At 39.6% G+C, this 13,120-nt stretch overlaps 1 protein-coding gene across 1 annotated transcript in view; it reads right to left on the bottom strand.

Annotated features, from left to right (window-relative positions):
- Positions 1-13,120, bottom strand: part of TENM3 (teneurin transmembrane protein 3) — a 601,855-nt gene that overhangs the window by 69,582 nt on the left and 519,153 nt on the right. The window contains exon 13 of the mRNA XM_064585705.1: positions 5,536-5,682. Coding sequence (XP_064441775.1) covers positions 5,536-5,682 — 147 coding nt within the window. The remainder of the gene's footprint in view (positions 1-5,535; positions 5,683-13,120) is intronic.

Genomic DNA, 13,120 nt, shown 5'->3' on the forward strand with positions numbered 1-13,120 from the left:
ATGTATAAGGATCACCAATTGGATCAGTAATTAGAGAAATGCAAATTAAAACAATAAAAGTGGAATCATCTTCACCCGTCAGACAACATTCCTACTTTTCACTTGTTGGACAATTTGTTTGTGTACGATGATTATGTATAGACTATAGACACGGAGAAAATAAACACTCTTGTACTGATGAAATACAAGTGGCAAAACCCACCTGCAAGGCGATTTGGCTATGAAATTTAAAAGTTTAAATACCCCTTAACCTAGGAATTTCGCTTCTTAAAATCTGTCCAAAAGAAATCCTTGTACATTCACAGAAGGATTTATATGCAGATACACGCACACAGAGACACAGAGACGCACTACATATTTGTCTTTACACTAAGAGCAAGAAAAGAAAAAAAGAAACAACTAGGTTATTATGAATAATTATTATTAATGTAGTAGTGGTAAAATTAATGACTACATCTGGGTTTCTGTTATAAAGAATGAGGTAGACCTCTATGTACTGGCTTGAAAAAAATCTCTAAAAAGATAGATTCTTTGGCAGAATCAAATTTAGAACAGCGCCTATCGCACTTAAGTTTAAAAACATAAATGTGCCTATAAATTCACTGAAGGAGGAGCAGAAATATGCACAGCAAGTCGCTGACAGCAGTTAACTCTTCGACAATGCGAACGCACTCACTGGACACTGTGGTTACTACTTCTCACTCTCGCCATCAATACAGAGGTTCTTAAGGCGGAGACACGTGGATCAAAGAGACCTGTTTCTGAAGACGTCCTGGGTCCTGCCCATTTCTATATTCTGAAACCTGAAGTAGCAGCTACTGGTACTGGCTGTAAATTATAGGGAGGACTTTTAGTTCCAGCCTGTGTGGCTCTGATTTTTCTCTCCCCCCAGAGCTTATTCCGGTATAACGGTAAAGCCCCGTGTTCCTTGTGTACTATCGGGAAACTACTGGGGTGCCTTGTGTGGGACAGCACAAGCTGGACTTCTCGTTCCTCGAATGCAACTGACACTGCTCTAAAAATTCTGTGCAGAGCAAAAGGGTTCAGACGAACCTGAGTCTCTCCCCTAAAGTGGGAGCCCGTAAAGTCTTTCAAACTCGGAGTAATTCTCCCCCCAGATTATGATCTACCAGGAAAATATATTTGATTGCTCTGAGACTCTGAGTGCCACTCCTATGTTCTGATATCTGGAATCTTTTCTCAGGAAGTACTTATGATCTCCTATAATCCTTTTTTTCTTTTCTCTTTTCCTTCTTCCCTCCTTCCTTCCTAATTTCCTTTTTTCCTCCCTCCCTTCCTTTTACTTCTTTTTCCTCTTCTTCTCCTTCTTTTTTTAAGCCATCCCCCATTTCTTCCCAGTTCTGGTACTCTCTATTTTATTTATTTAAATTTTATTTTAATATGTGTTTGGAGAACACAGTAGTCCCATCTTCCTGCTAGGACTTTTTAAGGAATCTATTTTCAAACATTTCCTTATTTTCATCTGGTAATCTCCAAACTTAGATGGCCCTGCCCACTCGCCATACTCATTCTGCTGCTTACATTAACATTTCATTCATTTTTCCACTTCTGGGTTTTACTGCTGGTGCACTCCCACATTTTCTTGCAGTCTAAAACTTCTGTTTGTGTTCTGTCTCCCTCCCTCTCCTGTTTTTATCTTTCTAATTTCTGAATAACCTCAATTGAATTGTACTTTCCTCTCCATTATTATCAGCCTCCACTTAAAAAAAAAAAAAAAAAAAGCCTGTTCTAGGTCCATCTTCCTGACGTATTCCCACAAACTAATACTTCTGAAGGACAAAAAAATAACTATCTAATTACAAGTAAGATGGATCACACCTGGCATTGTATTTTGGCATGCCCCTATTCTTACATAAAGGTTGGTATTTTTGTGTCCTCAACCACCCAATCTCTAAGACAGGGCTTGAGTCCCATGCCTTAAGAACCCACAGGGGAGCTATCCACTGGAGGACCAGACAGGGGAAGCAAGATGTTAAAAGGAACTCTAACTAGGAAGGTGGGAACATGGTAACAATGGTAACATATTTTGGAGAAATCATCTTGTTTATTTATTTATTTAAAAAAATTTTTTTAAGTAGGCTCCATGCCCAACACGGGGCTTGAACTCACAACCCCGAGATCGAGACCTGAGCTGAGATCAAGAGTCGGATGCTCAACCAACTGAGCCACCCAGGCGCCCCAAGAAACTGTCTTGTTAATAAGTATCTTAAGTTGCTATAAAGGTAGAATTGCTTCTGGCAAGCTTTTGCATTTTGATGCTTGCATAGTGGGGCCACCATATGGGGAGCTATTTAAAATCAAGAAACCCTCTACTGAATGAGATTCTCAGTGGGTATGCTAGGTAAAAACAAGGATGCTCATAAAAGTATGCAGGGAGAACTGGAGAGTGCTTTGCCAACCTGGGTCATGGAAAGCGTATCGAGGTTCGGCGCTGCTTTTCTTGTTCTCATGTGAGAAGGCTATAATTCTGGGGGAAAGAAGGAAATAAAGAATAGAAGAAGAATTTCTCCTGAGAGTAACAGAAGTCTATGAGCTATATGAAATAGTTAATGGAGTATATTCCCTGGGTATACTAAAACTAAATGCTGTGGACAACTATTAATATTCCCGTAGTAGAATCTGTTTTTCTGCCTATCCAGCATCCATACCCCTTTGTTCTGGTGATAGAATGTCAATTTTTCTTTGGCCAGGGGACGAGGTCAGGCTCAGACCCAGGCCTCCTGTAACCATTGAGAAAGGCTGTCTCCTTATACGGGGGGTTATTATGTGGTGCGATGTAAAAGCCAGAGCTGCTGGGGGGTCATTCTGAGGAAGAGACAGTCAAAGAATGGTGCCAATGTGGAATAAAGCAGAGCTGACAGAAGAATTAACTCAGATTTCTGTTATCATTGTTTAAACACCTAGGTGCAGCTATCTCTGAATTTTTCAGTTATATAAGCTAATAAGGTTTTCTCTTGTAAAAGCTTAAGACCGTTTGAGTGGAATTTCTATCATTCGCCACCCAAGAGTCTCTCCTGGTGAGAATAACAAACACGAGGGATATCCTTGTGGAGAGGAAGCGGAAGCCTGTGGTAGAGTAGCTGTGAGACAGACGGGGCCATTTTCAGAAGTTGACAGGGGGACACTCGAGTAGCCACAAAATGAGGCAGCAGACACTCACAGTCTGACACCCCAGTCCTGGTCACACTGCACTTAACGGTGACCGGTTCCCGGCTCTTCACCTGCCTTTTTGCTGATCTTAGCAACTTCACCATCGGAGTGAGTTCTGGGATATGAACGGGAAAATGGCCCAGCCCAGAGGGAGGCTGACTCTGTAGGTGCGGAAAGAGTTGAAGAAGAAATATTTAGAAGCCAAGGCTAGGCATGCACGGGTCTTATTTTAAACATTCTGCTCTACTGACCTCATATGATGCCAGTGATAGCCTTAATGGCCAGATTATATGCCTTGATTTGGGGTTTGGTGTGGAAAATATTGTCTTTATTCACACAGTCCATGCTTAAGTTCAAACAACCCTCTAGCTGAGGTTATAAGGCAGCCGGGTTATGATCTCAGGATATAATACAGCTGGCATTGAGTTTCCTTTTCAGAAGATCAACAAAATTAGGTTGGGGACAGGAATACAAATTATTTATATGAAATAAGTAAAGAACCCACAGGAGGTCTTCTACTGGCTCAGATTTCCCCTTGGAGACGGAAGCCTAGAGATAGCATAGTTTCATGCTAATAAGAATAAACAAAGGGGGAACAGGCCAATTCACAGCTGATAAATTTTGAGGCAAGGGAAAAACCTCCTTAGCTGATAACAATACTAAAGAGTTGATTAGCCCCTAAATTACTCTGCCATGTCTCTGCAGACCTGGCCCTGCAGTCTGCTTCCCTCTGAGAGAGTTTGTAACCACCTCAATGTAATCTCCTTTTAGAAGACAAAATCTGGAATATACGAACAAGGAAGGAAAGAAGCTCCCCTTCTTCCCTAGGCAATAGAAAACAATGGGGCAGGGGCTCCTTGGGGAAAAACAATGAGGAAAGCTGAATGCTGCCATTTCTACAAAGCGCACCATTAAGGGGGAGTTGAGACAACAAGGTATCACTAGGCAGGAAAAGGTTTGAGGGCTAAGGACGACCATATCTATCAGGACGAAAAGGAAGAGAAGCTTTGGCTCAGGTTTCTTGACAGCCCAAGTTTAAAAAAAAAAAAATAGGGAAAATCGAACAGTTCGCTAGAAACTAAAGCGGAGAAGGGCAGCCCGCTGCCCCGAAGACGAGACACAAATAACACCTGGTTTGAGAATGACGGTAGGCGTGGGCTAGCGTGCGCATGCGCGTCCGTGTGTGCGTGCTCATACCTGTGCGCGCGTCTGTGCGCGCGTGCGTGCGTAGTATGTGCGCATGTGGGCGTGCGTGTAGTATGTGCGCATGTGCGTTGGGGAGCTGGAAGAGGGGAGGCCGAGGGTCGGTTCTAGTCCCTCTCCTTCCCAAAGAACAGTAGTTAGATCCACACTATGAAGGAAAGAAAAGAGTGTTCATCTTCCGTGACAACCTCCTGTGAATTTCAGCTAGCCAAGACGAAAGCAAAAGGAAAACGGGAGTCCTAGCAGCTCCTACTTACGACATAACTATGTGCCTGGCAGTGTACTAAGTACTGAATTCTCTCACTTAGCCCTTTCAAAAACTCTTTTGTTCCTATGTCAGAGATGAAGCAGTTGTGAAGTCACATAGGTACAAGGGAGAGTGAAGATCTGCACTCTTCACCAACACTACTGCTCCTGTGGACATTCCCAGGGAGCAGACGGAACGAAGGAGGGCGTGGGGAAACACATCCCAATGCACAGAGCAAGGGGCCACAGAGGCCCAGAGAGGAACTAAATCCCTTCTAAAAACTCAGTCCTAAAGGTACGCGGAAACCGAGCAGCTATCGGGGGCACCCATTCCATCAGGGGAGAAGAAATCACCGGCTCTCACTCTCTGTTCTTTGAAATGAAAATGCGCACAACAGGGGAAGAACGACTTCTTAACCAAGCGCCTACACTGGGTGGAATATCACAGTCTTTTAGCAGGCTGTGAAGTTCAGGATAAATAGACGCCGGGAGTACAGCTTCAAGGAGGCTGTTTTCTTTACTATTTTATTTTTTCCACCCGTGCCTTTCTTCAGAAGAGCTTGGGAAATGCCCTGCATCTTTTGGAATGCTTAGTTATTAAAATATTGCTTTAGAGCTCCCAATTCACAGGGCCGTATATACCGTGATGAGGAGAATCGTCATCTGGAGATTAGGAAAAGCGATGGAGAACAATGTACATTATACAGTAGCTTGGTTACCTTGCCTTTTCCCTGAATGATGATAATCTTGCATTTGTTTCAGGGAAAATAGGGAGCAAAATCACTGGATCAGCACTCATAAATTTTTCAATCAATCTAATCTCTGGGGATCTGATTTTTTTTGGCACCAGATAACTATGTAACTTACAAACCTGTGTTCTGGCACACACTTGTTTCCACACTCAGCATTTCTTACCTCCTTCATTGTCCTTGCTATCTGTGCAGAGAGTCTCCATGGCTACGTCACATCCTGCTCCTCTCCACCCTGGCTGGCAAACACAATGCCAGCCGTTTTGGTCCAGGGTACATCTTCCGTTGCTATTGCACAGCCCAGGACAACCCTCTGTCAAAGGAGACAAAGAAGGAAAGCACAAGTGATTTGAGTATTGAAAGTTTTTGCACCTAAGATAAACAGATAAGGGACACTTAGTGGGAACAGGCCTTTGTAAACAGCACAAATACTGTAATTGCACATGGATAGAAACAGCAACAGTCTCTAAGGAATCTAATTCTTATCCAAGTGGCATCTTTGATTGGCCTGACCCTTGAGACACCACTTACCTGTGCAGGACAGAAATATATGCAACGATCCACTAACTAGCCGCAGGCCAGACAAAATTAACTTTTTTTTTTTTTCCCTTTAGCAAAGCAACAAGGTTGATTGTATGGTGTGAAAAAGCATCTCGACAAGACAATTTCATAATCCCTGGTATAGATTTTTAATCTGTTGCAGACATTATCGGCTACTCATTAGGATATGCCTTCTTAAAGCACCTTGTTGCTTTAAAAAATTCCCTCTACATTCAGAAGCATGGAAGTAGGTATGAGGATGTGAACGATGTTAAAAAGAGAACATTAATTTTATCTGGCCTCAGAGTTGCCGTATATTCATGTGAAATTACAGTGCATTAAATAACTGCACAAAGTATAGGCCAGTCTTGATGACTATACTTTATGCCAAGAGTACATTCCTTTTCACAGAATAAGCAAAGCCCAGGAAATAGTGAAGCAGCTTAGCATCTATTCTAACAAACATCAGGATTCAGGCTGCATACGGATGGGACAGGACCGACAGGATTTCCAACTAAATGTAATAGCTGTGCATATTTGATTACTTAGGACGGACAAAATGAAATACCATAAGGACCACAATAAAACATCGATAGACTGAACAAAAACACGGTAGTGACGTGCTTCCAAGACAGAGAGCGAAGAGTGATATTTTGTGACAATCTCCCTAAGGCTTTTATGCTGTTACCTTTATATCCTATCTTGTCTGCTTTTATGGGCAAGGAGGGAAAATTTGGGAAACAATTAAAATAATTTAATATATCCAAAATCTATAGTTGTTTCAGTCTAACATGACATTTAAAAAAAAAAACATTTTTTGCCACTTCCTACTGATGATATCTGGCATGCGGCCAACATGATCTGTTTATGAGGATGGACACTTAGGTAGAGTTTGGTGTTCTTGTCTATGAGTGTGATGTGACCCTGGCAGAAACAAGGATATAGATGCTCCAAAACTGTAAGAATAATTAGCTATTGATCAGATCTCTTTGGACAGAATTATTTATAATTTGACATAAAATACATACTAGCCAAAAATACTTGCTAGAACGATGGGGGTTATTCAGCTTCTTATAACGAGAATGCTACTCTTGTTTCAGTGACAAAATTTAAGGGAACGATCTGTTTAAAGATGTTTATTTTATGTCATTTTAAAAGAATTATTCATATACTGGCTTCCCCTCCTCCACTGTGGAACTTGAAATGAAAATTTCTCAAAGAGACGTCCTGTCTCTTAAGATGAGAGCTAAGAGAAAGAAGACTATTTTGACAGTCTCTTGTGGCAGGAGAAAATGAAATTATACTTATGGATACCATCAGGTCAGGAGAAGATTAATTTTGCTGCTTCTTTTCTCTCAGACAATTATCATCTGTATCTATGGATTTCCAATACCTAAAAGGTCAGTTTTCCTTCCAGATGTTTTCTGTTTTGTTTTTAATGAAAAAGAAAGATTTAATTGCCCCACTGAAGAAGAGGTGCATCAGCTGACTGCATGCACACAAGAGTTATATGAAAGCCTGGATATTGCCATGAATATTTTCATATTCTAATGAAAAGCACAAACAAGGAATAGAAAATAGGTAATCTGAGGAGAAAGGGAGAGGGAATTTTCTCTTCTGAAAAAATATTTTGCACCTATTTCTACGAGAACTGAAGAGACGAGAATCTGCTGTTTTCTGCTGAGCAAAGTTATCATTTCTGTTTGGCAGAATGCACTGTAATTTTGTTGTTTTTTCAGAAAATAACAGAACAGAAATTATGATATCACGTATATTTTGAAACATTTAGAAGAAGCCAAAGAAGTTTCCATATAAGGATAAATGAGACTTCTCTCAACATATATTAGCCAGAATCTTCTTTAGATTGACAATTTCTTATTCTGTGATAAGAGAGTGAGCATTTGTGATTCTTCAGGATAGAATTTAAAGCTCATTAGCTGAATTGCCAACAATGAAGATCTTAAGGCAAAAGAAAAAAAAAAAACAACAAACAAAAAACAGCAAATGTACTGTTATCTTCAGTTTTTGATTCCAGTGAAAACTAATGCTTTTACATAGGAATGAAATCTGTGATAACCCAAAATTATAAAAATGAGACACAGACATTGAAGTCTCAATACTTTAAATCCAAGGCATTTCACATAATGTAAGCCTGATTTATAATTTACAAAAATATGCATGAGAAACAGTCTATTTTCATACCTAGTACAGTCTGATACACGGTTATATATAGATATATATTTAGATATGTCAACAAAGAGCAAGTATACAGTACCTTTAACTATCTTATCCAAATAGTGAGCTTGAGAAATTAAAAAGGAAAAAAGAACAGACAGACATTTCAGAAGTGTCACATGGGACAAGGAAATTTTCAGAATTCACATGCAAATCGAGTAGCTGTAGCTAACATGAGACTCACATCACACGACAGAGATGCACTTCATTATCTTCTAAAACTGCAATATATTCATGTTTCAGTAAGTGTGGTCATGATTCCAGGAAATACTCAGCACTTTCAAGAGAAGTGTGTAGGTAAACTAACAACTACCTTTCACAGATAACCTGGAATGCACCCACCCTGATCCTTCTGGAGATTATACTTTAATAGCTAAGTAGAACAAATGGAATCAATTCTTTTTACTAAAGAAATTGCAAAATTTACGCCGATGAGAGTTACAAATAAACTTTTTTGGGGGGAGGTAGAAAATAATGCTAATTTTTAAACGTTTGCTTTTAACGAAGTAGTTTTGTAAGGGTTGCACGGTTCAGGGCAAAAAGGATAACACAGAAGCCATGGAGGAACCATTTATGTGTGTTCTGATGCTGTCTTTCTTCAACCTGCGAGATGAACCCACTGAAATCCTCCTGCCCTCACCTTCTGTCTCGAGCCACTTGTGTATTTACGTATTATCAAACTTTAATGTCTAGTAAGTAAGAAAAAAAAGGAAGTAATTGAGAATCTTTGAGCAAATGGAGCAAACTTAATATACTATGAAAAAGGCACGTGTAAATTCTATAGAGAATGATTACCCCGTGGCCCCTGACTACATGTCAGATGGACAGAGGTGTATCGCATATGTAGTCTATTATGAAATACAGACTCTCCTAAGTTCCTGTTTCTTTTCAGGATTCGTCCTGGAACAGCTCTGTTTCTCACAAAAGCTCTGTAGGAACAGTCAGGATTAAGACTGAAGTCTTTTACTGTACCTGTCCATTTAATCTTTCATGAGGTTACAATTAGGCTACACCTTTCCTCTTGAACGGAGGCATACAACCTGTCTCCCCTCACTCAGCATAGAGACAGAATATATTCTTAATAAGCCTGAAATCTTCTTGCTTTGTCAAAATTCATACATCTTTAATGATCTAAAATTGCTTTTCAAAGATGCTTATGTTGATGATTTTTCATTACTGACACATGCAAGTGATAGCCGAACTCCTAACAGAATGATTTAAACTCTAACTTCCAGTCGAGCCACTCAGATCTGGTAGTTCTGTCATGTGCATAAACAAAACCATAAATGCTTCTGACACATCTGTACTGTGGATATAAAAGGATTCTTCACGTTGCCACAGGGTTCCATTAGAGGCTTTTGAATTGCATTTAAACATAAGTTGTTTATAACTAATTGACAATATATTGCAGGGGAAATTAAGGTGAAGAAGAAACACTGCTAGGTACGACTCTGAAATGAGAACTTAATGAAAATAATTCTATTTTCAAATGTTAAAATAAAAATGTACTATTGTATAACATCATGCATATGATTTCTCAATGATCCCTTGCGGACATTATATAATCTAGTAGAGACTCATAATAGCTTAACTGATGATCTAAACATAAACAAAGTGCCTTGTTTAAAAATTCTGGAGTTTCTGATTCAGACAGGGTAGTATTTTTGAAGGAATTCTTAATTTATAAAAATTAATCACACAGATCTTAGTTGGAGAGTCTTTTCCTTTTACCTGTGGTCCACTTCGGTTAACACAACCAAAATAAGGAATGCAATTAATTCTGATCTGGATTAGTAGTTTTAAAGGAGGAATGGATTATTTCTAATCCAGCCAATCCTATTATCTTAGCAAACAGAATCAATTATACAAAACAGTGGACTGATTACAGGTGAAGTTAGGTTTGTCATTGGGTCAAAAGAACAAACAAAAGTGGAGATGAAATTAGCAAATATAGTTCAAATATACAGCAGGTCAACGTTATAATGTAAAGTTATATAACACTTTAAATATTAAAAATATTTAACACAAATGTTGCAAACAGTTAAAACCAACCATAAGAACAGGATCCGTACTGAGAAAGAGATACCAAGATTTGTCATTTGCATTTTATATCATAGGAAATAACTGTGAGGCTGACCGTTTCAAACCAAGACAGAAAGGGGTAAAAACCACCACGTATATTTTGTCCTCGAAGATGAAAATTTCTGAGAATCCCACAAAAGCCTCGTTCTAAATAATAAAGACGCTAAAAGGAGATGTCGACATATGAGGTTCAAATAATTATTAAAAATAATAATTGCGGGCGCCTGGGTGGCTCAGTTGGTTAAAGCGACTGCCTTCGGCTCAGGTCATGATCCTGGAGTCCCTGGATCGAGTCCCGCATCGGGCTCCCTGCTCGGCAGGGAGTCTGCTTCTCCCTCTGCCCTCTTCCCTCTCGTGCTCTCTGTCTCTCATTCTCTCTCTCTCAAATAAATAAATAAAAATCTTTAAAAAAATAAAAAAATAAAATAATTGCTACAATAAAAACATCATTACATAAGCCACTACAGGAAATTATCAGAAAAATGCAGGCATGTTGCAAGAAGCCATTAGGAACAATAATCGTAAAAATAATACAGTATATTTAAAAATTAATATACCTAACAATGGCTGAAATGCACATTAAGTTGCAAAAAAACTGCTTTGGAAACTAATGTGTGCTCTGACACTAAAACAAAGTCCTTCCTATTAGATCTACTCACCAAAAGTTTTAAATTTGCTTTATAGAAGAAAACTCTTACAAACATCAGTGCTAAATGTAGAAGATGGAACCTCTTAAAAAAACTATTCTCCAGGAAAATGTATTCATAAAACACTCTCCCTGGAGTTTCAATTCTTTATCTTTTAAAAAGACCCGCGTGGGACACAGGGGGTGAGAAGTACTGTATTTCCTCTAAGACAGTGATTCTTAATCCTTCTGGAGTCTCACGTCTCAGAAAAGTGGTGAGAGCTACGGACTCCCCTCCCCGCCCCCCACCACAATGCACACGTGCTTACAGACACAAAATGCTGTCTGTGGTTTCAGCTCTTCCATGGGCTCTGGTCCTATAAATTGCAGACTGTGAGCACCTCGCTGATGTATTAATGATCCCCAAATTTCTAGCTCTGGTCCAGGTTCAGACCAGATTCAGAAGAATGTAGGGGACATGCCTAAAGCACTCTGATCCCAGCTCTGCTCCCTGAAAGTAATAATAAAGGTTCACTTTGTGTCAGATACTGCTCTCAGCCCTATTAGGCTTTCACCTAATCTTCCCCACAACCCTATGATATAAACACAGTTGATACAGTGAGTACAGACGGAGAGACTGAGGAGGGACAGAGAATGTGTGCAAGGGCACCATCTCCATCATGATGCCTCTTCTTGCTCAGAAGTACTTTGCAATTATTCCTGACCTAACATGAATTTAAGTAGATAGCTACAAAGCCAGAGGGTAGTTCTACTGTCTCTTAGAGGTCTTCTACATGGCTTCCTTGGGAAATGGCCGGGTGGACCTAACTTAAATGGCAGAATGCAGTTGTCTTTTAAATGTCAGAGCTAATTCTTGGTCTGTATTGTCTCTCAAAATACATTCAGATACACAGTCATCTCTAGAACATAACAGATGAAATGACTGCTCAGGTTTCAAGCCCATGGGTTTGGAGGTCTGTGTCCTACTTGCTGGTTCATGTGGGCAAAGATTCAGTGCAAATGTAGATGTGGAAGAAAGTCTGGGTCATCAAGAATATTTTTATTATAGGAGTAGCCCGGAGGCCTCCAGTATCACCCAAGCAAATGAGAAGTACTGTATCCTTTTCACACACTCCCCTCTAGATGTTTCTTTTTAAAAATAATTATTCCTTTATTCAAAGCCCCTAATGATCGTATTTTCCCCTCTGTGTTTTGGGGAAGATGGGTGGAGGTAGACACAAAATGATCTACTCTTGTCTATACCCCATAGGAAGGATCTGGAGTCTAAGGTCCCATAGGAGGGACTTTGCTCATATTTAGTCTTGAACGGTTTTTAATTCCTAATGGGTACACAAGAAAGGAAGAGCAACGGAAAGTCTACCTATATGTTGTTGCCTCATCTACTCATCTATCAAAATTATGGGCACCCACCTCCCTCCGTTTCCTTTAGTTATCTGATTCTTCCACTGAGTCCTTGTCATGGAAGAAGTCTAGGAGTATGGACACTAGGGTAGATATGAAAGGAGAAGAGGAGAAACAAGAACTAGCTGTGATCAATTCGTTAAGAGATTCCATAAAAATCTAAGGCTTTAATGATATATAGACATATGGGACTGAATGTGTGAATCTCCTCCATTAGAAATGTAAACTCCAAGGCCAGGCTAATCCCTGTCTTCGCATTGCCTCGTTCATAAGGGATTCTTAATATCTGCTGAATAAAATGATTAAATGTCCTTATTATGGTGGTTCTAGTATATCTTACATGTGTTTGCAGCTTTGAAGCAACTCTATGAAAATACAGAGGCTGCTTTTTGAGAAGCATGTGTGAGCAATACCTCGTTTCCAAAATCCTTCCCCTCTCTTCATTCATCTGTTCCTCTCCCCTCTTCCAATCCATCCATCCATCCTAACTACATACAATAGTATTAACAAAAACTACCATTTACTACTCTTACTAAGTGCTGAGAACTATGCTAAGCATTTTACATGAGATGACTTAATTTTCACCACCCTATGGGGTAATAGGTACTTTTATTATCTTCCCTAGTTCATAAATGAAGAAACGGAGGTACAGTGAAATAACTTTCTCAAGGTCAAAATGTCAGCAAGTGGCAAAGCCAAAATCCCAACCAGGTAGTCTGTGGCCAAAGTCCATGCACTTAATAATCAGCTATAGTCACAACTCAGAAGAATCAGAACTATGTACCTACGTAAGACTAGAAGCATCATCCGTTTTTGGAATGGTCAATAAATTTACTTGGTTGCATGA

The sequence above is a fragment of the Mirounga angustirostris genome, unplaced genomic scaffold (assembly GCF_029215605.1).
Source record: "Mirounga angustirostris isolate CCGP_5_RB_7025 unplaced genomic scaffold, mMirAng1.0.hap1 SCAF_2, whole genome shotgun sequence".
NCBI classification, from domain to species: Eukaryota; Metazoa; Chordata; class Mammalia; order Carnivora; family Phocidae; genus Mirounga; species Mirounga angustirostris.